General features: G+C 52.0%; 9 protein-coding genes across 9 annotated transcripts; 3 read left to right on the top strand and 6 right to left on the bottom strand.

Annotated features, from left to right (window-relative positions):
• Nucleotides 1–51: 51 nt before the first annotated feature.
• On the top strand, nucleotides 52–933 carry ALT_8188 (putative signal sequence-binding GTPase GPN3; the record flags this gene model as incomplete). The annotated part of the gene is made up of 1 exon (XM_033561583.2): nucleotides 52–933. One exon carries the CDS (start codon nucleotides 52–54, stop codon nucleotides 931–933), a length of 882 nt encoding a protein of 293 aa, XP_033417474.1.
• Nucleotides 934–1332: 399 nt separating this feature from the next.
• Nucleotides 1333–1934, bottom strand: ALT_8187 (Apq12 family protein; the record flags this gene model as incomplete). The annotated part of the gene is made up of 2 exons (XM_033561582.2): nucleotides 1333–1838; nucleotides 1916–1934. The coding sequence occupies 2 exons, from the start codon at nucleotides 1932–1934 to the stop codon at nucleotides 1333–1335; spliced, it is 525 nt and encodes a 174-aa protein (XP_033417473.1).
• Nucleotides 1935–2303: 369 nt separating this feature from the next.
• Nucleotides 2304–5671, bottom strand: ALT_8186 (uncharacterized protein; the record flags this gene model as incomplete). The annotated part of the gene is made up of 4 exons (XM_033561581.2): nucleotides 2304–2388; nucleotides 2440–4010; nucleotides 4056–4941; nucleotides 5139–5671. The coding sequence occupies 4 exons, from the start codon at nucleotides 5669–5671 to the stop codon at nucleotides 2304–2306; spliced, it is 3075 nt and encodes a 1024-aa protein (XP_033417472.2).
• A 2858-nt stretch (nucleotides 5672–8529) lies between these two features.
• Nucleotides 8530–9640, bottom strand: ALT_8185 (fungal specific transcription factor domain-containing protein; the record flags this gene model as incomplete). Its single annotated transcript, XM_033561580.2, has 2 exons — nucleotides 8530–8561; nucleotides 8611–9640. The coding sequence occupies 2 exons, from the start codon at nucleotides 9638–9640 to the stop codon at nucleotides 8530–8532; spliced, it is 1062 nt and encodes a 353-aa protein (XP_033417471.2).
• Nucleotides 9641–11044: 1404 nt separating this feature from the next.
• ALT_8184 (H(+)-transporting V1 sector ATPase subunit H) lies at nucleotides 11045–12609 on the bottom strand (the record flags this gene model as incomplete). The annotated part of the gene is made up of 3 exons (XM_033561579.2): nucleotides 11045–11657; nucleotides 11721–12243; nucleotides 12306–12609. The coding sequence occupies 3 exons, from the start codon at nucleotides 12607–12609 to the stop codon at nucleotides 11045–11047; spliced, it is 1440 nt and encodes a 479-aa protein (XP_033417470.2).
• Nucleotides 12610–13127: 518 nt separating this feature from the next.
• ALT_8183 (M protein repeat protein) lies at nucleotides 13128–15881 on the top strand (the record flags this gene model as incomplete). Its single annotated transcript, XM_033561578.2, has 3 exons — nucleotides 13128–13332; nucleotides 13394–14874; nucleotides 14931–15881. The coding sequence occupies 3 exons, from the start codon at nucleotides 13128–13130 to the stop codon at nucleotides 15879–15881; spliced, it is 2637 nt and encodes an 878-aa protein (XP_033417469.2).
• Nucleotides 15882–16170: 289 nt separating this feature from the next.
• ALT_8182 (ankyrin repeat domain-containing protein) lies at nucleotides 16171–17230 on the bottom strand (the record flags this gene model as incomplete). The annotated part of the gene is made up of 6 exons (XM_033561577.2): nucleotides 16171–16221; nucleotides 16284–16613; nucleotides 16681–16803; nucleotides 16854–16982; nucleotides 17094–17119; nucleotides 17173–17230. 6 exons carry the CDS (start codon nucleotides 17228–17230, stop codon nucleotides 16171–16173), a joined length of 717 nt encoding a protein of 238 aa, XP_033417468.1.
• A 404-nt stretch (nucleotides 17231–17634) lies between these two features.
• ALT_8181 (WD40 repeat domain-containing protein) lies at nucleotides 17635–18996 on the top strand (the record flags this gene model as incomplete). The annotated part of the gene is made up of 1 exon (XM_033561576.2): nucleotides 17635–18996. The coding sequence occupies one exon, from the start codon at nucleotides 17635–17637 to the stop codon at nucleotides 18994–18996; it is 1362 nt and encodes a 453-aa protein (XP_033417467.1).
• A 317-nt stretch (nucleotides 18997–19313) lies between these two features.
• ALT_8180 (origin recognition complex subunit 1) lies at nucleotides 19314–21821 on the bottom strand (the record flags this gene model as incomplete). The annotated part of the gene is made up of 3 exons (XM_033561575.2): nucleotides 19314–20787; nucleotides 20842–20966; nucleotides 21018–21821. The coding sequence occupies 3 exons, from the start codon at nucleotides 21819–21821 to the stop codon at nucleotides 19314–19316; spliced, it is 2403 nt and encodes an 800-aa protein (XP_033417466.2).
• Between the last annotated feature and the right edge of the window lie 194 nt (nucleotides 21822–22015).

The following is a 22015-nucleotide window of genomic DNA, read 5'->3' as shown; positions in this document are numbered from 1 at the left end:
CGCATCCATTTTCCACCGCGTATAACCTTTTATATACACAACCGACACAAAATGTCCAAATTCGGAGTCCTGGTCATGGGCCCGGCAGGCGCCGGCAAGTCGACCTTTTGCAGTGCCCTCATCCAGCACCTGCAGACCACGCGTCGGAGTTGCTTCTATGTGAATCTCGACCCCGCCGCCGAAAGCTTCAACTACGAGCCCGATCTGGACATCCGCGAGCTGATCACATTGGAAGATGTGATGGAGGAGATGGAGCTGGGTCCCAATGGCGGGCTTATCTACTGCTTTGAATTCCTCCTGCAGAACCTGGACTTTTTGTCGCAGGCGCTGGACCCGCTGAGCGAAGAGTACCTGATCATCTTTGACATGCCGGGGCAGATCGAGCTCTATACGCATATCCCACTGCTGCCATCACTGGTGCAGTATCTTTCGCGACAGGGTCCGCTGAATATCAATCTGTGTGCGGCGTATCTACTGGAGAGTACGTTTGTCATAGACAAGGCCAAGTTCTTCGCGGGCACGCTGAGCGCCATGTCTGCGATGTTGATGCTGGAGATGCCGCATGTGAATATTCTGAGCAAAATGGATCAGGTGCGGGATATGGTGTCGCGGAAGGAGCTTAAGCGATTCGTCAATGTCGATGTGAATTTATTACAAGACGAGGTCGGGGATGCAGAAGAGCCAGCCGAGGGAGACCCCAGTTCCAAGGATACTCTGCTGAGCGGGGGATCGTTCAAACGGTTGAACCGCGCCGTGGGGCAGTTGATCGACGATTTCAGCATGGTGTCTTTTCTGAAGCTGGACGCTCAGGATGAAGACAGTGTGGCCGCGGTGCTGAGCCATATTGACGACGCAATCCAGTACCATGAGGCGCAGGAGCCGCGGGAGCCAAACGACGAGCAGGATGTGAACTACGAGGATGCCGATATTTGATCTTTCCCCTCGTCCGCTCAAGACATAACCTTACGACCTTTACCATACAACACAGAAAAACCACCGACGTATAGACGTCTGCCCTTCGTCAGGCCATGTGCGTATCACCGTCGAATCGCATCAGGCATCGCATCAGGCAAGCCCGCCGGCTTCTTGCTCGCCAAAGCCGCGAGAACAGAGCACAGCTCAGGAACTAGACCAGAGACTGTACATGCCGCGTCGCGCCAGCGCACACATAATACCTACACCCAAAAATGAAATGACATGACATGAACGACATGAAATGAGCGTTATGCATAACGTCGTAACTGTAGCTTAAGGCCAGCGTAGCCGTACCGTACCGTACCATATCACTCCAACCCAGAATAACAATGCCAACGACCACCAAGAAACTATGAATCACCTCCCCTTCTTCCCCCGTCCTCCATACCCGGGAACGTCACGCCTATATCCATACCCATATCTATACCCGCCAGCCCCGGCCCCGCCAGAGGGAGACCTCCCATTCTCAACGCCCGCAAGAATCTCCTCTCCAAACCCCCAAAGCACACCCAGCAGCCACCCCAGATCCCTCCCCGCCTTCTCCACCCCAACACTATAAACATAGCACCCCAGCGCAACGACCGACCCGTAAAACACAACCCTCACCGCAAGCATCACCCAGAACATGACCACCCGGCGCATATAATCGAGCACCTTGAGCGAGACCACCAGCACGAGAAGAAGAAGTAGCACAGAGACCAAATCAGGGGTCGAGGACGCGAGGAGCCGTGAGAGCGGGGTTATGAGGTAGGGCTCTAAGTAGGTGGTGCGGATGGTGCTGAACGACAACGACGAGGACCAGTTTGTGGCGTGGCTGCGGAGGTGCTGTAATGTCGGGTTTGTGAGGAGAGGGGTTAGATAGTCTGCTCGTTGTAATTTGCTTTTGTTAGTTGAACTTCTGCTAGTGTATAGATTGGACGTGTTGGATGGGCTGGCGGACCTGGGAGGTAGTATTCCATTTTTTGGTGACCACCGGTTTGTCCGGAGGTTTGAATGAGGTTAGGCAGAAGTAGAGGTAAGTATGTCAGTGACGCTGATAGACGAAATGCAGATGATGATACTAGCTGTCTTGTTGTCCTCCAGAGAAAGGACTAATCGCGTGGATGCTGATAGATAAAGCATGTGAAACAAACAAAGCAAACATTGGAGAGTAATACCACAATGGGCAGTTGCGGTGCTATCTCCACGCTACAGGTAATCAACGCTCATTAATAGCTGTATTCCTCTAGTTATATACATGAAGAAACATCATCCTCGTGTCTTGATCACGCTGACATCGTCTGGGAATATAGCAGAAGAACACCATGGTATATACATTAAAGATTAAATTATTGGGCCATCAAGGCCTTGAACGCGTCTCGCTCGGCTTGGATCTCTGCCTGGAGTTTCCGAGTCTGGCGGAGTGCTTCGTCGCTGCAAACAGTTAGCTATCTCATATTCGCACCAATTGCCAATGGGACATACCGGTCAGATTGCAGTTCGGCCACCTCGATTTGGGCCCGGTTCATCCGACTGACCACCTCCTCCATCTCCGTATCTGCATCCCGCAGGAGCTTCTCCAGCTCCTTCACCCGCTTCTCGAGTGTCTGCGCCTGGATTGCCTCGTTCAGGGGAATGCCATCGCCGCTGGTTGTCTTGTCCAGACGGGGCGAGCGCGCACCAAACGGTGAGCTGGGCGGCTTCGGTGACAGTGCCGCGGGGCTGCGGGATCCGTTCTTCACGCGCATCAGCTGCGCGTTGTGGCTGGCCTCGAGGTTGCGGATCTCCTCCTCGTGCCGCGCCATTTCCTCCTCGGAGTGCTGCTGCGCCATCAGCAACGTCTCCTCCAGCTCCTTGAGTCTGGCCTGCAGCTCGTTGATCCGGGCCGCCGACAGCTGCTGATCCTTTTCGCCCTTGCCAATCGCCTCGGCCAGGCGGTTGCGCAGAGAGTTGTTCCGCTGTAGCTGTTGCTGCACATGGTTGGCCAGTGCTTCTGTGCGACTGATGGACGCCGCGAACGCCTCACTCTCCACCAGCGGAGAGTGAGCCGCACTGGCTTCGATGATTTCCCGTTCCGCCTGCAACTGTTTGTATGCCATCTCCAGAGATGAAGAGGTCGCAATGACCTCGGCGAAGCCGTCGCGTTCGGATTCAAGCCCATCCGGGACCGCGATATCATGCTCCTGCAGCAGAACACGCAACGAAGTGGTCTCCTGCTCGGCACGGTCCAAATCCATCTTCAAACCTGCCAGGCCCTTTTCGCATTGCCACTTCTGTTCCATCGCGTCCTCTGCCCGCTGGCGGAGATGGTTCACCTCCTCCCGGAGACTCCGCACCTCGCGCTCGTACCCCAATCTACGTGGAGAGCCCAGTTCTTGGGCACGAGCCAGCTCCAACTCCATGATCTTTAAGCGCTTTTCGTACTCTCGAGCCTGCTGTTCTTGTCTCATAAGCAGATACCGCAGGGCTTGGTGCAGCGCATCCCGCTGCGCTTCCACATCTTCCATACGGTCCGCCAACGCTTCGCGGTCAGGGCGATCCTTGGTCGACACGGAATTTGAGCGAGACAACGAGTTTGACCGCGACAGCCCACCTGCACCGCTCGATTTCGAGTGCCGTGCCAGCGAATTTGACCGCGACAGACCCAGTCCCGCGGGTCTCCGTGGGGCCATACCGCCTTCTTCGGCGATCGACGCAAACCGACTGCCCTGCAGTTGAGCCAGCGAGGCATTCTCGATTTTCAGGGCCTCAATCTCGCCGAGTAATCGCTGAATCTCCGAGGACTCGGGGGTGGGTGTGCTCTGTGGTGGCTGTTGCTGTTGTTGTTGTTGTTGTTGCTGCTGCTGCTGCTGTAATTGAGGGATCACATTATCCCGAAGATGGTCGCGCTCGTTCCGCAGCTGCTCCAGCTCCACTCTCATCGCCGTCAAGAGGTCTTCAAAGTTGTCCTTGATCTGGCGTTCCTCCGCCAGTTTTCTGCGGGTATCTTCCAGAGCAATCTCGAGTTCCCGAGCCTTAGAGGACAGATCGGAGGACTCGACTCTCTCGCGTCGTAACTGACCACATTAGCTGAGCCAAAGCCGACAGAACAGAAAACATACTTGGTTTACTTGGGATTCTAGTATCTGAACATGTGATTCGGTTGCGGCTCGACGGGCTCTTTCTTCCTGCCACTTCTGCGACAGCTCAACCTTGAGCTGTGCGCGTTCCTGCTCGGCTGCTCGCCGATACTTGTCCAAGTCATCAATTTTTCCGTTGGCGTCGTATATATATCGTATAGAGCTAGTTCCGGAGTCGGAGAAATAGTCGCTGGTGCGCCGGTTGGCGTCCTGCGGCATCTCGGATTGTAACCTCTCGACCAGATCTTCCAGTTCCATCTCCCGCCGGATGGAACCGGCCAGCTCGGAACTGATCTCGCGGAGTTCATTTTCGAGATCCGCGAGCTTCGAGGCTGACGCGGCCTCGAGAATACTGGCGCCGCTTAGGGAGGGGTTGCGGGCCGGTACCCGGGTGGGATCGAATGGTACTGTGGTCGAGGGGGTGATGGAGAAGGACGCGGTGGGCATTGAAGAAGGCATCGGAGATGGGAGAGGGGACCGGCCCGAATCCGAGATCTCGGTGCTCGAGGACTCCGCGCTGGGCGATGTGGTGACGGCTTTCCAGCCGAAGAAGGAGCTGATTTTGTTCCCAGGGGTCTTGGGCTGTTTCGAGTCCAAGGAGCTGGCCGATGCGGTTCGACCGCTGGACTCGATGTGCAACGGCGGTGGGCGGCTGGATGATAGACGCAATGCCATAGTTTGGGCACGCTTGTGGCCCGGCGGAGAGTTGAGCACAGGGATGAATGGTTCGCTGACAAGACGATTGTGCAATGGGGTCCCATTCGAGAATTGAGCGGTGTAGATGGACTCCTCGTCGTCCTCGCCGTGCCAATAGGCGGCGGAGGTATCTATCCGAAGAGGGGGAGCGGTGGTGCCGCCTCGAGAAGACCTGGGGAAGAGCAATTGAAGCACGATGTTAGTCCTATAGCGTCCGAAGGGGGGCATCTGACATTGAGTTTGGATCTCGGATAGAGAGGAACGGAAGAAACAGAAGAAAGTGCAGACAGGTGACTATTTAAGGGGGATGCGAGGGGGCGAGCCCGGAGGAAGCACGGGAGGGCGAGCGTGAGCCCAACACTGTCATACCTGTCTAGGTCCTTAGGTACAAAAAGGGTGTCTTCTTCATACACTGATGATCCGGAAGAGAGAGTGTAAGAGTGCGAAGCAGGAAGGTTGCTTCTGATGACGGGAGGAGAGGCTAGGGCTTTGGTGGCCTCCAGTGGAGGCTCTGTAGATGTCTTGGCCGCAGGAGAGGAAGTAGTAGCCGCAGCTGTATTTGCCGTAATAGGAGTAGTGGCTGTGGTATCAATTGGCGTGACAGGGGACGTCAAAGAAGGCCTAGATTGGCGGGAAGAGTTCACAGGGGAAGAAGCATGCTGCTGGGGGAGGGGCTTTCTGCGCACCGGAGAAGCAGTACCGGTGGGTATAGAAGGGTGATGATGGTGATGAGAAGATGAAGGAGGAGTAGGAAAAGAAGAAGCAGAGGGAGGAGGACTTGGCCAACTGGAGCTACTGGCGGTCCGACTGTCTTGGGAGTGTGAATGATAGGCGTCGGGGGAAGAGGATACTAAAGTGGTCAAGGTGCCAGCTGCAGGCGGAGAAGGCCAGCCCACGGGCATCTTGGGGAGGGAAGAAGAAAGAGGGAAAGACGATCAGGGCAGGAACGGGACGAGGGAAGGGGGGTTTGGAAACGACGGTCAATGAAGATGAAGATTAGACTAGATGGCTAGTAGCTCTCTCGATCGACGCACCCTCATGTTGATGACGGGCAATTCTCAGGAGGGATTGAGGGAGCACGGGGCGGTTTGAGGATGACACGCGGCCACTAGTGGATATCTGGATGAAGGAGAATTGACCGGATATAGTAACAATTGGGGTCAGTGCCAGGGGAAAAGGAAGATAGGGTGGTTAGGAGACTGAAAAAGGCTGTGAAGAACCAAGGGGGTTCAAAGAAAAGAGAGGGACAAGGGGATATGCAGCGGGAGAATTAAGGAGAAGAATAATAGGTAGTCTAGACACTAGACAGCCGTAACTAGTTCGAGGATTCTAGGTACCTAGTATTAAGATGGTATGCAGCCAGACTAAGAAAACTAAAAAACCAAATTCTCTATCAGAACTGTTTTGGAGCAATCTGGTTGGCTGATTCTTGTGGTTTTTTTGGCGCTGCACAGACTGAGGTGGAGCTTTTCTTAAGGACTGTTTGATATCAGCATCTCGATTCGCGGCTGTTTGAAGACTGCTACGCGACGTACTATAATTGCACAGCGAATGATGATACTTCCTTTGTATCAATGGGAGATGTCTGCATTCGCCTAAAAGAACTTCTCTTTCGATTCCTTTCTCTGAGGTGTCAGGTGTCCAGAAGTCTGGACGCAGCAATTCCACCACTGCCATGGTCTTTAACTGAATTCTTGATTGCTATCTATCTACAGGGTACAGGCTGATCATTCTGATCTACTGTTAATCTCAAGTTAGCATACAGAGTGTAACATCTCAACTCCAAGACACGCTCGCACGGCTCATCCAGGGCGACTCTAGCAGACTAGACTGGGCGATCGGCAGGCCAAGCCAAGGCAAATTGTGGAGCCCCAGCACTTTCAGGCTTTCAGGGGTAATCCAGCCTGAGAACGGGAAAATCATCCCTATCATGATAGCCATTCAGTGTCTATCTCTGAGAAGTACCAGTGATGAACATAAGCACGGGATGTCATGCGAATCAATCAGATTGAAGCATGAGCGCCTCGACAATCCCAAGTCTAGGGGAATCTCTCCATCCAAGGGCCGCATTAAGCGCCCACTCGGCAGTCATCCTTATGCGCATAACCCTAATGATGCGTGGCCATTAGCAAGTGTCTCCTTTGAATATCCAAGTGAACGGAAGCAATTTGCAATTTGCATTGGGCCTAGATGCCATATAGAAAACAAATAAATATGAAACAGCGGCCAGAAGAACTGTCGACGGCCATGCTACGAACTATTGCTGCCCACGCCGCCACAAAGAACCGGGTTCGCAGGCTCCTCTATCCCACACTACGGAGTAATTCGAAGAAGTTTCCAAGATTTTGATACTTCATATGATGCCTGATGGTATGATACATCAACTAAATATATCCAAGGAATCCTGGATTGGCTCAGCAGTGGCTTGATTTATTGTATGACTATTGACCGGATAGTCAATGCTTGACTGTCCTAAATAAAGTAACAGAAGACAATCAATCTGCAAGGGACTTTCAATCAACTCAGGTACGAAGTACGCTTGCTATACTCAGTCAGTACTTGCGATTTCATGATGATTATAAAGGCCATTGAATAGAGTGTAACAAATTCTTCTATCAGTTTTGGTCTCTAGTCTTGAAGAATGCAAATGCCATTGAATTAAACTGCGGCCAATGCGGACTTTATGCATTATGACCTAGGCTTCCTTGTAGAGAGAATGTGACACTGTGACACATCACATTCTTCTACTATCTATATCGTAAAACAGTTCATACTGTACATTCTAGTAGATAAAGCTTATCCTAACTTATGGGTGATAGCTAGGTATGCAAGATTAACTATTCACTTGTTGAAACATAGCTTTCTGTGAATCTGTCTGATCAGCTTAGTGAATAAGGACTATCAATATTAACTTATAAACATAGCTACCAGCTTGAGCTTTATCTCTCCTGTTTGCTTCATCTCCACAGACAGTACTACTGCGCGGAGGATGCGAAAGAGTTGTAGCCAGTCAAGCATGTCTGCTGTCTTGAAATCCTCCGCCCACAGAAGCAATGGAGGCTAACAATCAGACTAACTGGTAAGAACTGCTAGAACAGAGACATATATACATGCTCAACCATGCATCACATCCTGCAGTCTGGACCTAAGCGAGTCCAAACCCGGTGCTTTCTCAACTTACAATGACACACAGTCAAGCATTGGCTCCTGGGCGAGGTGCAGATAACTTATTCATCATTATTGTGTGGCATTTGCCAAAGATGTAGAAGCATATCTTCCCGGTTCCAGGCGTACCACCGGGCATTCAGTCAATTCGACTGACACGGCGGATGTTCTATGGCAGGTCAGTTAGACATGAGGCAAGTCCGGGGAATATTCTCACTGGGGGATAACATTTCTTAGGACCACTAGAGATCAGCTACTATCAGGCTGATAAGATGCTGTTGGCTAAGAATGCAAACCCAGACGTTCAGCATCTCGTGGGTAGGGAAATACAAAAGGTTGGGTTTAGTCGATCATTGAAGAGGTACACAATTTTGTTGTTAAATCCGTCAATAGTCATGAAGGTACATGGTAGAATACATATCAATTCAATGCACAAGAAAAACTGAAGCATCCACCAACGCCGGGATATCTGAACTTCCCAAAAGACTGTCGCCTGAGGCCAAGAGGCCAAAGACGTTCTGTACATAATGCAAAAAAAAACTAAAAACGCTCACTTCTCGCTTGTCATAAACGCATATAATGACATAGTCCTTCATCAATACGGGATGAAATCGAATCTCATTCGATCTGGGACCCTGTTAGCTCGACTCACATATCAAGAAAAGAAGCAAGTTACCTAGATATTGACTCCAGCCCTCATCCTCATTTAACTGGTTAGCCCAGTACTGCTCCAGGAACTTCAAAGACTGAAGCACATTCGGCACACGGATGGTATCATGCAGCAACGAAAGCAACTGCCGGACCCTCTCGCGATCTTCACCCTGCGCCTCACAGCCCGCAATGAACAATGGGGTTGTGAGCATCGTCCACGGACTCAGCCCTGTAGACGGCCCAATCTGCGCCGTGCACTCCAGAATCCGCTTGACGGAGTGCTGTACGAGGGGCGAGGAGGCGGGCAGTTTACGGAGTCGTCGGTTGATTTGTATGAGCGCACTGTGCTGGAACGCCTCGTTGCAGAGCATGAATTCCCGCACGCATTCGGTCGAGAGGCCCTCCGCGACGCCTGGGTAGAATGTAGGCTGCGAACTTGCGTCCCGGGCCATGAGCGTCCGCACAGAGGACTCCAGGACGGCTGCCTCCTGTGCACTGGCCGCATCGGTGCCGTCTGATATCAACCCTGTTCTCTGTGTGTCGTGCTGACTCCGCCAGGCTGCCGCCCCGATTGCACGGAAGATGGCCGACAGGTTTACTGTAAAGCCCCAGTAGTCGTCGAGATAGTCCGGTGCGTCTTGTTGGCGGATAATCCCGGAAGCTGACTGTTCCACAGCCTCTTCGATGGGCGGCCCGTTCCCCGTCAATGCCGTCAGGGAGACAATCGACTGGTACCACCGGTCCAAGTACCGACGGAAACCTTGCGACGAACCCGGTGATTCACTCCCCTTACGATTCGTAGCAAGCATAAGAGCCTTTGCGCCCTCAACATGGGCTCGCCACGAGTTCGGATGGATTGCTCCGGAATGAATCTCCGCTAAACAGAGCGTGCGTGCCGTTGCGAGCAGCGCATCCGACTCCTTGGTGCTTGGGGTCTGTAGTTCATTCCGAAAGTGCTCGAGGCTGAGGGCCATTAACCGGGCAATATGCGGGGCGGACTTGACATTCTCCGACTGATTGTTTAGTGCTTGTAGGTGGATCGCTGACAGCGCCATTGTTGCATATAATAATGACGGGGTCTGGAGAGCCATTGGGACGAGCATCCTGCAGATATCCTTTTGCATGCTGGAGTGACATGCCGTGATTTGCGACGCATCCTGGATGAAATGATGAAGCAACGACTTTTGATCAGAGGACAGAGAGACGAAAGGGTCAACACGTGGAGAGAGGGCTGTACTCGACGTAGCGGAAGGGGATTTAGTTGTGTAGATGAATTCGCCGGGGGAGTATTCTGTAAGGAAACAAATGATCAGCCAAAGAAGCCAAGAGAAAAGGCCATTGAAGATATACCAAGCTTCTGCAACCCTCCATTGCTCATACAGGCTCCTAACCTCGACCGCGAAAAAGTCCGTCCTCCCCACTGGAGCTGCATCGCATATCGACACTGCACGCCGGCCGCTTGACAACGACCGCAGCCAGGTCGCTGTTCGTCACATTTCTGTCGTCTGGCTTTGCACCGTTTACACCCATTAAATGACCTCGACATGGATTTGGACGAGGCTGCTGGATTTTCACTGTGTTCTCGAAATTTGCGTTTTCTGCCGTTTCCTGGGGTAGCCTCGGAATGATCTGCGGTGGGGGTTCTCTGTAAATCAGCGTCGAGTGGATGCGTAAATCGACATATACTCGTATCGGAAAGATCGTATCAAGTTCAACAGATGTTCTAACACAACACAGAGAGAGATTCAAAGCAAAGTCGACGATATCAACAATGGTCAGGAGTCAGGGTCTCTTGTGGGACTTGATCGAGTGATAACGCAAACGCCGGGCCCGGTGAGATAGTCTCAACTCTAAGACAGTGACTTCGACAGTGTACGGTTTCTATTGGAATCCCTTAGCGGCCGATCATCCACACAAGGTCCACCTGGAGGTTATCGATCAAGTTTTAATGAGCACAGAACCGGAGCATCTTTGATCTTATACGATTTCAAACAGCTCTGTGGGCGTCATCTCTCTTATCTACACTTCCTTCTTTACCGCTGATGTGATGGCCCAGGCACAACATATTCTGATCAATGTGGGGTGCGAAATACGATGAAAGTGGAACTTCTCAAACTTTGCCTGGGCTAGAGTTGATACTAACGGGTGCCTCAAGATTAAGACGATCCAAGACTATTTCTTTTGAGCCTCTGTATAATATTGGAGCCTGGATAATGCGAGCAAAAAGGATATCTATCAAACCCCACTGCTACAAAGAGAAGATGTTTGAGCAGTTGAACAGCTGAACAGGAAGACAAGAAAGTGCGCTGGGGAAGCATCCAGAATGGAAAAGGTATGTTCATCTCAGAAACGAAGAGACAAGAAAGATAGATGTCATCGGTACTATACCTACATCGCCAGGAAGTCGAACCTCAAACGTAGGGAATCCTTTGTAGTATGAAACCATATCCAATACACGATCAGCCCTCGAAAGTGTAACGGAGCCATTCTCCGACGGCTCGCAAGCTCTCCCACCGCACAGACTCGTCCTTGTCAGCCATTAGCTCCATCACTCGAGTTTTAAGTCCCAGCTTCTCCAGCTGACCGCGCCTCTCCGGCATCTCTTTCACCAGTTGACCGACATCGTTGCATCCAATTGCAAGAACCTGCTTGTCGTTATCCCAACTCTTGGACAGAATCTCGGCAAGCTTTTTGGGCAGCGCGCCGTTGCCTTCATCGAGAATTCGACGGGCATTTTCGGCCCAGAATGTCGGGTTGCGATGCGGCGGGGACCAGCGAAGGTGGCCTGACTGTAACTCGGCAGCGTACTGATCAAATGTCGTTTGGGTCTTGGTGTATTCATCTAGCATCTCAGACAATGCGTTCAAATCTTCCAGCAGGTCCGGGTCGGTCAAATGGCGGCCAGAGAGGTTGGATAGCAGAGCAGGAAGGCGGACAAATACAGCAACTGGAAGTAAAGTCGTGCGGTTGCTGGAAAGGAGGTTGTTCAAAGTTGCGAGAAGCAGGCGAGTCGTCTTCTCTTTGGGGGATAGACGCAGAAGTTGGGTATATAATTGGACAAACTCATAATCCCTGAAAATCGATTATTAGCCGCCGACTTCTTCCCTGTTTCGGTTTGTTAGATGGTGAACGTACGACTGTAGGCCTTCTCCAACAAGACTCCCTTCAAAGCTCAGCTGCCAGAGTACCAAGAGAACGCGGTACAAGAGCTGGAGGCCGACACCACCAGAGAGGCCGGGCTCAATGGCTCTCGAACTGCCCGCTAGAGTGCTCGCACTACTACAGTCTTTCGTTCCCGCAGCAGCACGAAGAATCTCGATCAAGGGATCGATGGTCTCCTTCCTCTGATTCCAGAACATTTCGCGCGACCTTGAATTCCGTAACAACGCCGACAGCCCCTGAACTCCGATATCCTGCAGCCCGCTGTCTGGGTTCTGAGTCAGGGTGGAAAGATAGGTGTATAGCTGAGGAAGCGCCTCTTCATCGCGAACGGCTGCCTTGGTTGAAGCAGCAAGGCTGTGAGAGACAAGACTAGTCAAAAATGTGGAGGTGAGCAGCGGAATAGGATCTTCGGCGTTGGTGGAATGACGCAGGAGCGGGAGGAAGGGCTTGTATGGACGAGGATGCGCGATCAATGCGGAAGAAAGCGAGGGGACATCTAAGTTATAGAAACAATTGTCAGCGCATATAAGTCTATGTAGAGTGCGAATATATCATTACCGTTAATCAAGTCCGCCGCCAGCACTAGAATGTACTGCACGATATCGGTCCTCTTGGAAGCCGAATCCAAGACACTCTTGCTATCGGCATTGCCAGCAAGCAGTCCAACATAGCCCTGAAGATCGCCTTCAACGGTTTGGCGGCGTTGCTCTTTGCGAACCTTGTCCACGGCCTTGATCTTCTTAAGATGGTCGTCGGTGATGTTGCCAGCTCGGACAGCTCCCTCCCACGGGATCGGGCGAGCTCGAATGTTGTTCTGCAAGGAGCTCAAATAAGTCGGAGGCTCCAGAGACGTCGGCGACATGATGCCTGTCTATCCGTCTGTTATTCTAAATGAATCTCACGCCGACGTCTTCACTTCAAGAAAGGGATGGGGAAATACAATGATAAGGGAGCCGTGAGGTTATGACGATGTTCGAGATAGATGGAGTTCCCCATCCCATCAGGTAAGGATGCCAAGAGGCGGGCAGCCCACGTTTTGGCTCCTCAGGCCGCTCTCGGTCTACGCAAGCAGGCAGTCGCTTTAGTACTGATTAACGTGGACATTTGAGTCGTTCTTGCATTAGCTCTTCTCTTCTGCCTTGAGCTCTCTTTCTTTCTCATCTCCTGTCATTCGTTCAGAACTTTGCTTTCAACCCTCATTAATCTCGTACAATAGATTTATCCATCTGTTTCATCGACTTGTGACGACAAAGGAACATCAGATCGCATCATCGTCATCCGGAACTCCTGCCTCCCATGACAACGACTAGGTGATTTGCTACTAGCGAGTAGCTGACTTGGTCAAGGGTAACCCCAAAAACATTCGCTGTCTACGACACCATGGCGCAGAATACACAAGGATCGAAATCGAAATGGAAAGTCGGCTCGTTTCTGCAGCAGGCAGTCGCCGGCGTGGAATCCAGATTGGATATGATCTTGGCTGAGGAGGAGGACCAGAAACCGTTGACAAGGTCCACATCGGTCAAGTCAAAGCAGAACGAGAGCTTAGGACAACAGGCGACAAGCCCCAACCCGACTACAAGCAGTATGGAGTCTCTGAAGGTCCCCGCGGTAGTCTCAGGATCGCGTGGCTAATTGCTTGCCAGCTGTTTCGCGGAGCTCATCCAATGCGCGGAAAAATGATCGTCTACAGGAACGCTTGGCTCGAGCCATGGCCAAATCAAATGCCGCCGGTAATGGTGTATCGCAGTCCCCTCCGGGCAGGGTCTCTTCGCCAGCCAGTTCCTTACCGAGTAACGGCACGCGATCGAGTTTAGATATTGAATCAAGTATTATCTCGACTACAGGGACCGCAGAAGAACGTCCGGATAGCCCGTTTGTCCGGGAAGCAGGCTCATTGGAACTATCGGCAGACTCTAGGACGAGTCACGACTCTGATGCTGTTTCACGAAATTCCAAGGAGCTCACCGCACCGCATATTGACGAGATCGTCTCTACGGAAGAGTCTATAGCCGAACCACAACCCTCGCAAGAACTGGGCACAGCAGAACAACATGAGACCGGCGATCTCGAGAGCCCGCGAGTATCGCAAGACATGAAACAAGCCGCGAAAGACACCACACCGGATACAAATAACGATAATCCAGTCATTGCGCAGCTACAGGCGGAGCACAAGGCAGCGGAGACCCGCTGGCAGGAGGAGTTGCATTTGTACATTGAACGAATCGATGCACTACAATCTAAGCTAAAGTACCTGGCTAAAGAAGCCGCTGAGTCTGCTAGGAAGGCTGCGGCGACCGCTGAGCCTGGGAGTGTCGAAAAACAGCTTCGTGAGAAGGACGAAAAGATCGCGCTACTGTTTGAGGAAGGGCAAAAACTCTCCAAGTCGGAGATGGACCATCGAACGGCGATCAAGAAGCTCCGACAACAGCTGGCAGATAATTCGAAGATACAGATGGAGACTAAGAAGAGGACAGAGAAACTCGAACGGGACCTGGCGAATTTTGAGGCTAGAGCAAAGCGTGCTGAGGCTGCGGAGAAACGGGCGAGCGAGTCACTATCCTCCCAAGCAAAGGTCGCACGGGACCTCGAAGCCGTCACGAATGAGCGGAACGCATTGTCTCAGACAGTTCAAGAGATGAAGGCACAACTTGCCCGAGCGGTTGCGCGTGCGGAAGCAGCAGAGGCCAAAGCCGCGTCAGATGCTTTGGAGAAGGAGAAGCAGCGAACGACTCAGTTGGAAGAGGAACTTGCGAGTGTGAAGATTGAGCGCGAGATTAATGAGGAAAAACTGAGAAGGGAAGTTGCAGATCTTAAGGAAGGCATTGAGCAAGAGAAGGAGAAGGCTAGGATACTTGAGGCCGAGCTCAAGGGGGAGCAGTCTGTCCTGGAGAGCAAAATGGAGGCGCTGCGCTCTAAAGCAGAAGAAGCCTCGTCCGGTTCTACCGGTGAAATTCAGGCCAAACTTTTACGCCAGATCGAGACATTGCAAACGCAGTACGCAGTTGCTAGTGAGAATTGGCAGACCCTCGAGGGTTCGCTACTTTCAAGGCTAGCCAATGTGGAAAAAGAACGGGACGATGTCGCAAGGCGAGAAGGGGAAATGCGACGGAAGATGCGTGAAGTGGTAAGCACGGCCTTCGTTGTGTTGTCAATTTTAGTTGCCGGCTAACACCAACATAGAGTCTTAAAGCGAAGAAGCTTGAGGAAGAGCTCGAAAATGCAAAGGAAACCCAACATGATCTGGAGAGCAAACTTGAAAGCCATGTTCAAGAAATCCAAAAGCTGGATCAGAAACTCAGAAAAGCAGAAGACGACTTGGTTGCTGCACAAAAAGACTTCGCTGAACAGAAGAAGGTGTGCGATGCGACATGGGCTCAGAAACTTGAGGACGAGAAGATGAAGTGGCGGGAACACGCAATATCCATTCAAAATTCACTCCAAGAACCGCGTACTCAGTCGCCTGTTGCGCTCAGTCGTAGACCGAGCAACCTTGACACAACCGGGGCGTCTCTGTCTGACTACAGGCCCACGAGTCGCCGTTCTTCAACGCTCCTCACGACATCATCAGATATGGGCACTCCCCCGCGTCAGAATTCCCTTCCTGTTCCCGTCCTATCACCACCGATGTCAACAGGTCTGTCAAACCCTCCAATAATGGAGTCTCCAGTCATCACCTTCGAGCCGGATGACTTCTTCAGCGGCTCCGCGACACCGGCTACCCCATCCGCTTATGGATTTGCCCCAAGTCATCATTCGCGAGGTATCAACGACATCATTTCGGAGTCGACTGTCGGCGCTGGGCCATCTGTTCAGCTAGTTGAGCGTATGAGCGCTACGGTTCGCCGCTTAGAGAGCGAACGAGCCGCTGCCAAGGACGAACTTGCACGGATCACCAGGCAACGTGACGAGGCTCGAAAGCAGGTTGTCGACCTCATGCGAGAGTCAGAGGAAAAGAAGGCCTCTGATGCTCGCGTGAAGGAGCTGGAGACAAGACTTGAAGACTTGGATCAGCGCTACCAAACAACTCTGGAGTTGCTTGGCGAGAAAAGCGAGCAAGTCGAAGAGCTCCAGGCTGATATCGCTGATCTCAAAAAGATATATCGGGAGTTGGTCGATAGCACCATGAGATAAGGCCTATCCCTCCACTGGTCTCTTTTCGGAAGAGCCATTGACTATGCTTCTCTCGTTTCTTCCTTTCTTGTGTATATATTTGTTCCCCTGGGAACTTTTTCTCCTTCAGATCTAGAAGATCTCATGTATACAGACTACCCTCTGATAGAACATTCAACATTTCAAATCAGTGGTTCGCTTTATGATTAAGTCCCATTCTAGTTCAGGGAGATGAAGAATGAGGCCCTGGGTATCCGATACATATTACACGGCAATCGCTCTGCAGTAAAATATTCTAGCTGCGTTCAAATCAAAGTTCAATACCCTCTCTCTCGGCAGTCTGCAAGATATATTTCTTAACCTATAAGAGAACGAAAGTCAGCTCAATTCTACTTCAGTCACGTAAACTCGCGGATAACCCACTTTCGCATCAGGCGCCATCTCAATAGCTAGACGACCTTCCGTGTCCTTCTTGTCAGCCTCCGCACCGGCCTTGAGCAATGTGATCGCCGCATCCCCATGACCCTCAGAGATGGCATGATGCAGAGCCGTTAAGCCATCGATATCGGTAGCATTGACCGGGCTCTTCCCTTCCTCCAAGAGAAGTTTGATAATAGGAATGGATCCAATTGCCGCAGCGCGGTGAAGTGGCAATTGCCCTCTTCTGTCCTTGACTCTGGCGCTGCATTTGTTGGCTAATAACGTGCGCACGGTGGAGAGGTTGCCTTTGGATGTTGCGAAATGGAGGGCATTCTAAATTTGAAGCGAGCGTGCGGGAATGAGAAACTAGTAGCTGGATCTGTAATCATTTGACACATACCTGGCCGGAGACACTCTTAACGCTGACGTCTGCGCCCTTCCGTAGTAGCAGGTCGATGATGGGGTCACCTTCTGCATTCTTTAGGCTCGCTGCGATCATGAGCGGAGTCCATCCTGATCCATCCTAGGATAGTGTTAGCAGGCCGTCAAGCCATATGTGGAAGTTTAACTGACCTCCACGTCCGGATCGAAGTTCTTCTGAGCTACTAAGAGCTCTACTATGGCAAGGTGATTGAACGCAACGGCCCAGTGGATGGGGAGACGCTCGTCCTCATCTTTCACCGTAGCGAGTTTCGGGTTCGCCTGTGGTCAGATCAGCATGGACAAGCAAAAGGACAGTCGCTTCGTTGTTTAGACCGAGTCATAGACATTGGGATGATCTATACGCGGCGGGGCAGCTTTCCGCGCACTTACATTCAACAGCGACTCGGCAGTCGGAGCTGTCGCAGGTTAGCTCCAGAAGTCATATACTTTCAGAAAGCAACAGAAGTACTTTTGCCTTCCCTAGCTGCCTCATGCAGAGGAAATTTCGCTTCTTGATCTGGATTCATGATGTTGTACTGGACTGTCCTGACAAGTGTGGAGCATGGCGAGAAGCTCTGGAGGGGAGCTATTGACACCTGAAATCGGTCTTAATGCCTCAGGCACGCAGCAAAGCTCTCTCCGCCGAAAGGCAAATCGGGGGTCACCAATGTCAAATTACTACCTTGTTCCATCGACTCTCAATTCTCGCCCTCTTCAGCCTTCTGCTACAGTCGCTTTCCTTATCTGACATATCACGGATGCGGTGACTTTACTCAAGCAAATTTCACCAACAATTAGGCCCTTCAACCAGGGTTCGGACGCGTACAGCACGTCCTCTCTGGCGACCTGCGTCAGTCTTTAACGCCAGCAACGCCCTGAACAATCATTCGAACTTCTGAAATTTACTCTGATTTTCTACCATTCGAATACCATGGACGTCTTTCCCTCCACCACACCGGACGAAGCCGTCCGCAAGTCCGCGAAGCGAACCGCTGAACTTTTCGGCTCCGAATACCTCATGGTCACACCCAGCGTCGCCGATGGATCGATCGGACTGTCCTACCGACGAAAGGCGGAATACTCAGATGTGAAGGAATTACCTCCAGCTCTCGCCGAGAAGCAGGCGAAAGCAGCAGCAGCAGGCCGCGCGAAGCGCCCAAAGATCCAACCGCAAACGAAGCCCCAAGCAGACGGGAGCGGCGCCTCGATGTCCCTCGTGAAGAGGGCTGCTGGACCGGCCGCGGGCGGAGTGGGCGGTGAAGATCAACCAAAGAGTCTGATTCAGAGACCCTCGGCTACGCGTCAGCAGAGACCTGACTGGCATCCTCCGTGGAAGCTGATGAGAGTGATCTCGGGACATCTTGGATGGGTGCGGAGTTTGGCGGTGGAACCGAACAACGAATGGTTTGCTAGTGGTGCTGGTGATAGGACGATCAAGATCTGGAATCTTGCGACAGGTGCTCTCCGTCTGACGCTGACGGGCCATATCTCTACCGTCCGCGGTTTGGCCGTGTCTCCTCGGCATCCGTACCTGTTCTCCTGCGGTGAAGACAAAATGGTCAAGTGTTGGGATCTGGAAACAAACAAGGTCATCCGTCACTATCACGGTCATCTGAGCGGAGTATATACCCTTGCTTTACATCCGCGCCTCGACCTTCTGGTGACCGGTGGTCGAGACGGTGTTGCCCGAGTTTGGGACATGCGGACAAGAAGCAACATCCACGTTCTGTCAGGCCACAAGGGCACCGTCGCCGACTTGAAATGCCAGGAAGCCGACCCACAGATCATTACTGGTTCTCTCGACGCTACAGTGCGCCTATGGGACCTTGCAGCCGGAAAGACTATGGGTGTTCTCACGCACCACAAGAAGGGCGTGCGCAATCTCGCCATCCATCCACGGGAATTCACATTCGCCAGCGCCAGCACAGGGAGTATCAAGCAATGGAAGTGTCCCGAGGGCGACTTCATGCAGAACTTCGAGGGCCACAATGCCGTCATCAACTCACTCGCCGTCAACGAGGACAACGTTCTCTTCTCCGGTGGTGATAACGGCTCCATGTGCTTCTGGGACTGGAAGACAGGCTACAAGTTCCAGTCCATCGACACCATGGCCCAGCCGGGCTCTCTGGACGCTGAAGCCGGTATCATGTCTGCTACATTCGACCGGACCGGCCTGCGTTTGATCACCGGAGAGGCCGATAAGACCATCAAGGTCTGGAAACCGGATGACGAGGCGACGCCGGAGTCTCATCCTGTCACTTGGGCACCGACTCTTGGTAGACAGAGATATTAGTTTAGGCCGTGGATGTCATCTTTATACCCTTGATCCAAATGCAGAATCGGGCCGTTGTTTTGTGCTTTTGGTGCACATGGAGTTCAGCGTTTGTTTCAGAGTGATGTTGATACAAGGTCACGGGGAATCTACAAAACATATTTTCTGGTTGTATGATAGGCACTTGAACTGCGTAGGATCAATCACATTATAATGGTTCTGAATCCTGATCATAGCACTTCAAAACGAGCTAAGGGTATCTTTGCTATCAAATCAGTCTTTGTACAGACAGTCACAAATAAATACCTGGGTACGCCGACGAATGCAAGTCCGGACCCTTACTGGTCCATACCCAATCCCAATCCCTTCGCCTCAATGTCTTCCCGGAACGCGGCTCGAACATCTTCTGGTGCAACTCTGAGCCTCACCTTCCCGCTTCTGTCGCCTCTGCTCGGAATGCCAGAACCGCCCAGGGGCCCCTTGACTCCTGCCCCGTTTTCCAAGGCAAGGACTCCAGAGTTCATGAGCTCCATAGCGGCGAAGCCAAGAGCTCTCACACGCGCCCCGTTGTTCCCTGCGAGTAAGAAATCCTTGATGCCTGTGCTGGCGACTGCAACCGCTGCATCGGCGATTCTCTTCGCTTCGTCGAGGACGTCACCGAATGTTGACTCTGTAATACCGGTTCGTTTAACACGAGCCAGTAAAGCAGCGAGGAAGAGCTTCGCGGACAGCGGAAGGGAGCGCAGTGATTGCTGGAGTGGGGTGGAGGTGGCTTCTTGGATGGCTTGCTTGATGGTGGCGATGGTGACTCGGCCCGCGGTCTGTTTCTGTGCCGCGTTTTTCTGAGGCGACTCGAGCTTGACTGTTTGCTTGCTAGTAGATTTCTGTCGCCGTGCTGGGGTTTTACTGGGAGTAGGGGGCAGGGACTCGGTGTCGTCTCCGTTCTGCTCGGCATCCATATCCTCGATCTTTGCAGCCTCGCTGGACTGTTCTGCAATTTCCACAGCGCGTCGACAGATGTCTAATGCACGCCGGGCATCTCCACTGACTGCAGCTACTTTTCGACTAGCGAATTGAATGGCATCCGCATCGACAATGTTTCCAGGAACGTTGGCCAATCGAGTGCTGATGATCTCCATGAGATCTGTGTGCTTGTAACCAGGGAACGTAATGCGAGTCAACCCGAGACGGCTGGAGATCTTGTTGCTCAACGTTCTCTCTGGCAGATCCATGGTGTTTGCCACAGCAAGGACGATGAGTCGTGAATGACGAAGGGCCGGCCAGTTGAAGAAATTGTACATGACCGATTGATTCTTCGTGACCAACTGATCAAGCTCGTCCATGAGGACGACGCATGACACTCGTCTGGGGGAGGGATGCGAGAATTCTCTTTCGAGAAGATCAAGCGCATGGGAAGGAGAAACGCGATCGCCCTTGAGCGCTTCCCAGAGCAATGAATAAGATTGATGAGGATCAGTCACTTTCATTCCGTTGATTTCAACAAAGATGAAATCATCCATTTCCTCCGCGAGAACAGCAGCATTTAACTGTGCAACGACCTCACGTACTGTAGCTGTCTTGCCGGTTCCTGGTGTTCCCGAGATATAAATGCAGGTGCCAGTTCCTTCCATGATTGCTGCACTGAGATGATTATAAACAGTGTCGAATTCTGTCTTCCGACAAGGAAGTGATGTAGGTACAGTCGAAACATGCAGTAGGGCACGCGCTTGGCGATAAGGTGAATCGAAATGAGAAAGAGGCAAAACTCGAGTTCCAAGTGGTGTAAACTCTAACGGCTTCTTAACGACGATCCTATTGACCAGCTTGTCAACTTCCGTCCCGGAAATGTCAGACATGACTTCATACCTCTTGTGCGATGGCGTAGTAAGAGCTTTCTTGCGTCGCGATTGTGGAGTAGCATTCGAGGCTACTTTCTGCCTCTTCCGAGGTGTAGAGGGAGCAAAATCATCATCCTCTTTCGCATCAACGTACTGAGTGCATTTCAGTTAGCAGCCATTTTACACACGAGCCGGGGGACTCACATCGTCATCGACCTGCTTGCGCTTTTTGGCGGCTTTCAACCCGTCCTTGACCATGTTAATGAGGTCATGGATTTTATCCTCCCGGTACACGTCCTCCCAAATGAATTCGTCGGTATATCTGCCTTGAAGCTGGTTTACGCCTCTCCGGCAGATAATGCATTTGCTGAACTCGGCCAATTCCTCCTTGCCCTTCGGGGGCGTGCCGTTCGGATATTTGGCAAAGAAAGCGTCCTTGGACATCACGGTAGCTTTACCATTGATTGACGTGATAGGGTTGACATTAAAATCCGCTGTCAGGTATTGTTCGTTCGGTAAAGCGTCCGCCCTTCGCTTGTTTTTGGTCGACATGAACTCATCCGGGGATGCAAACCACATGATGTTAACCGACTTGACCACCCCATCCTCTGCCTCCTCATCTTCTTCCTCTAAAAACTCAGTGATGATGCCAACCCAGTCCTTTCCTGGTTCTGGAGATTTGAGAAGCACGACTTGACCCAACCGACACTCGAAGGAACCCATCCGCGCCCCTATGATATTCCGTCGGCGCTTCGCGCTAGGGCGAGCTGCGCGTCTGCGAGCTGATTTTGTCTCGGCCTCATCGGTAGCCGGTGTCGTTTCTTTGTTTTCGGCATCTTCTTCTCCAGTGTCGTAGATCCAATGCCACGGAAGATCTTCATCCCCCAACTCGTCGTCGGAATCATCGCGCACTAGACCACCTTTGGTCATCCATAATTGTGCTCGTTGTCGAGCACTGCGCCTCCGAGAAGGAGTACTCTCAAATTCGTCAGCAGAGGCCACGGCCATTTCCTTCAATTGGGGTGTATGCGGAAATGGGTTGCAAGGTCTGGCCTACTCTCGGCGTTGAGACTAAAGAAAGAGTTTAAAGACGCGTCAATGCGCGTTGTCCACTTTGACCCTTTTTGGGTCTAGTGTGGTTGCTAGGCTATCCACCAATCAAGATCATAGTACTAACACTTCCTTAAAGGTCTTGTATACAA

This window comes from Aspergillus lentulus, assembly GCF_001445615.1.
Source record: "Aspergillus lentulus DNA, contig: Alt16, strain: IFM 54703, whole genome shotgun sequence".
NCBI lineage: Eukaryota > Fungi > Ascomycota > Eurotiomycetes > Eurotiales > Aspergillaceae > Aspergillus > Aspergillus lentulus.
Note: the sequence above shows the minus strand (reverse complement) of the source record. Positions and strands in the feature narration are given on the sequence as shown.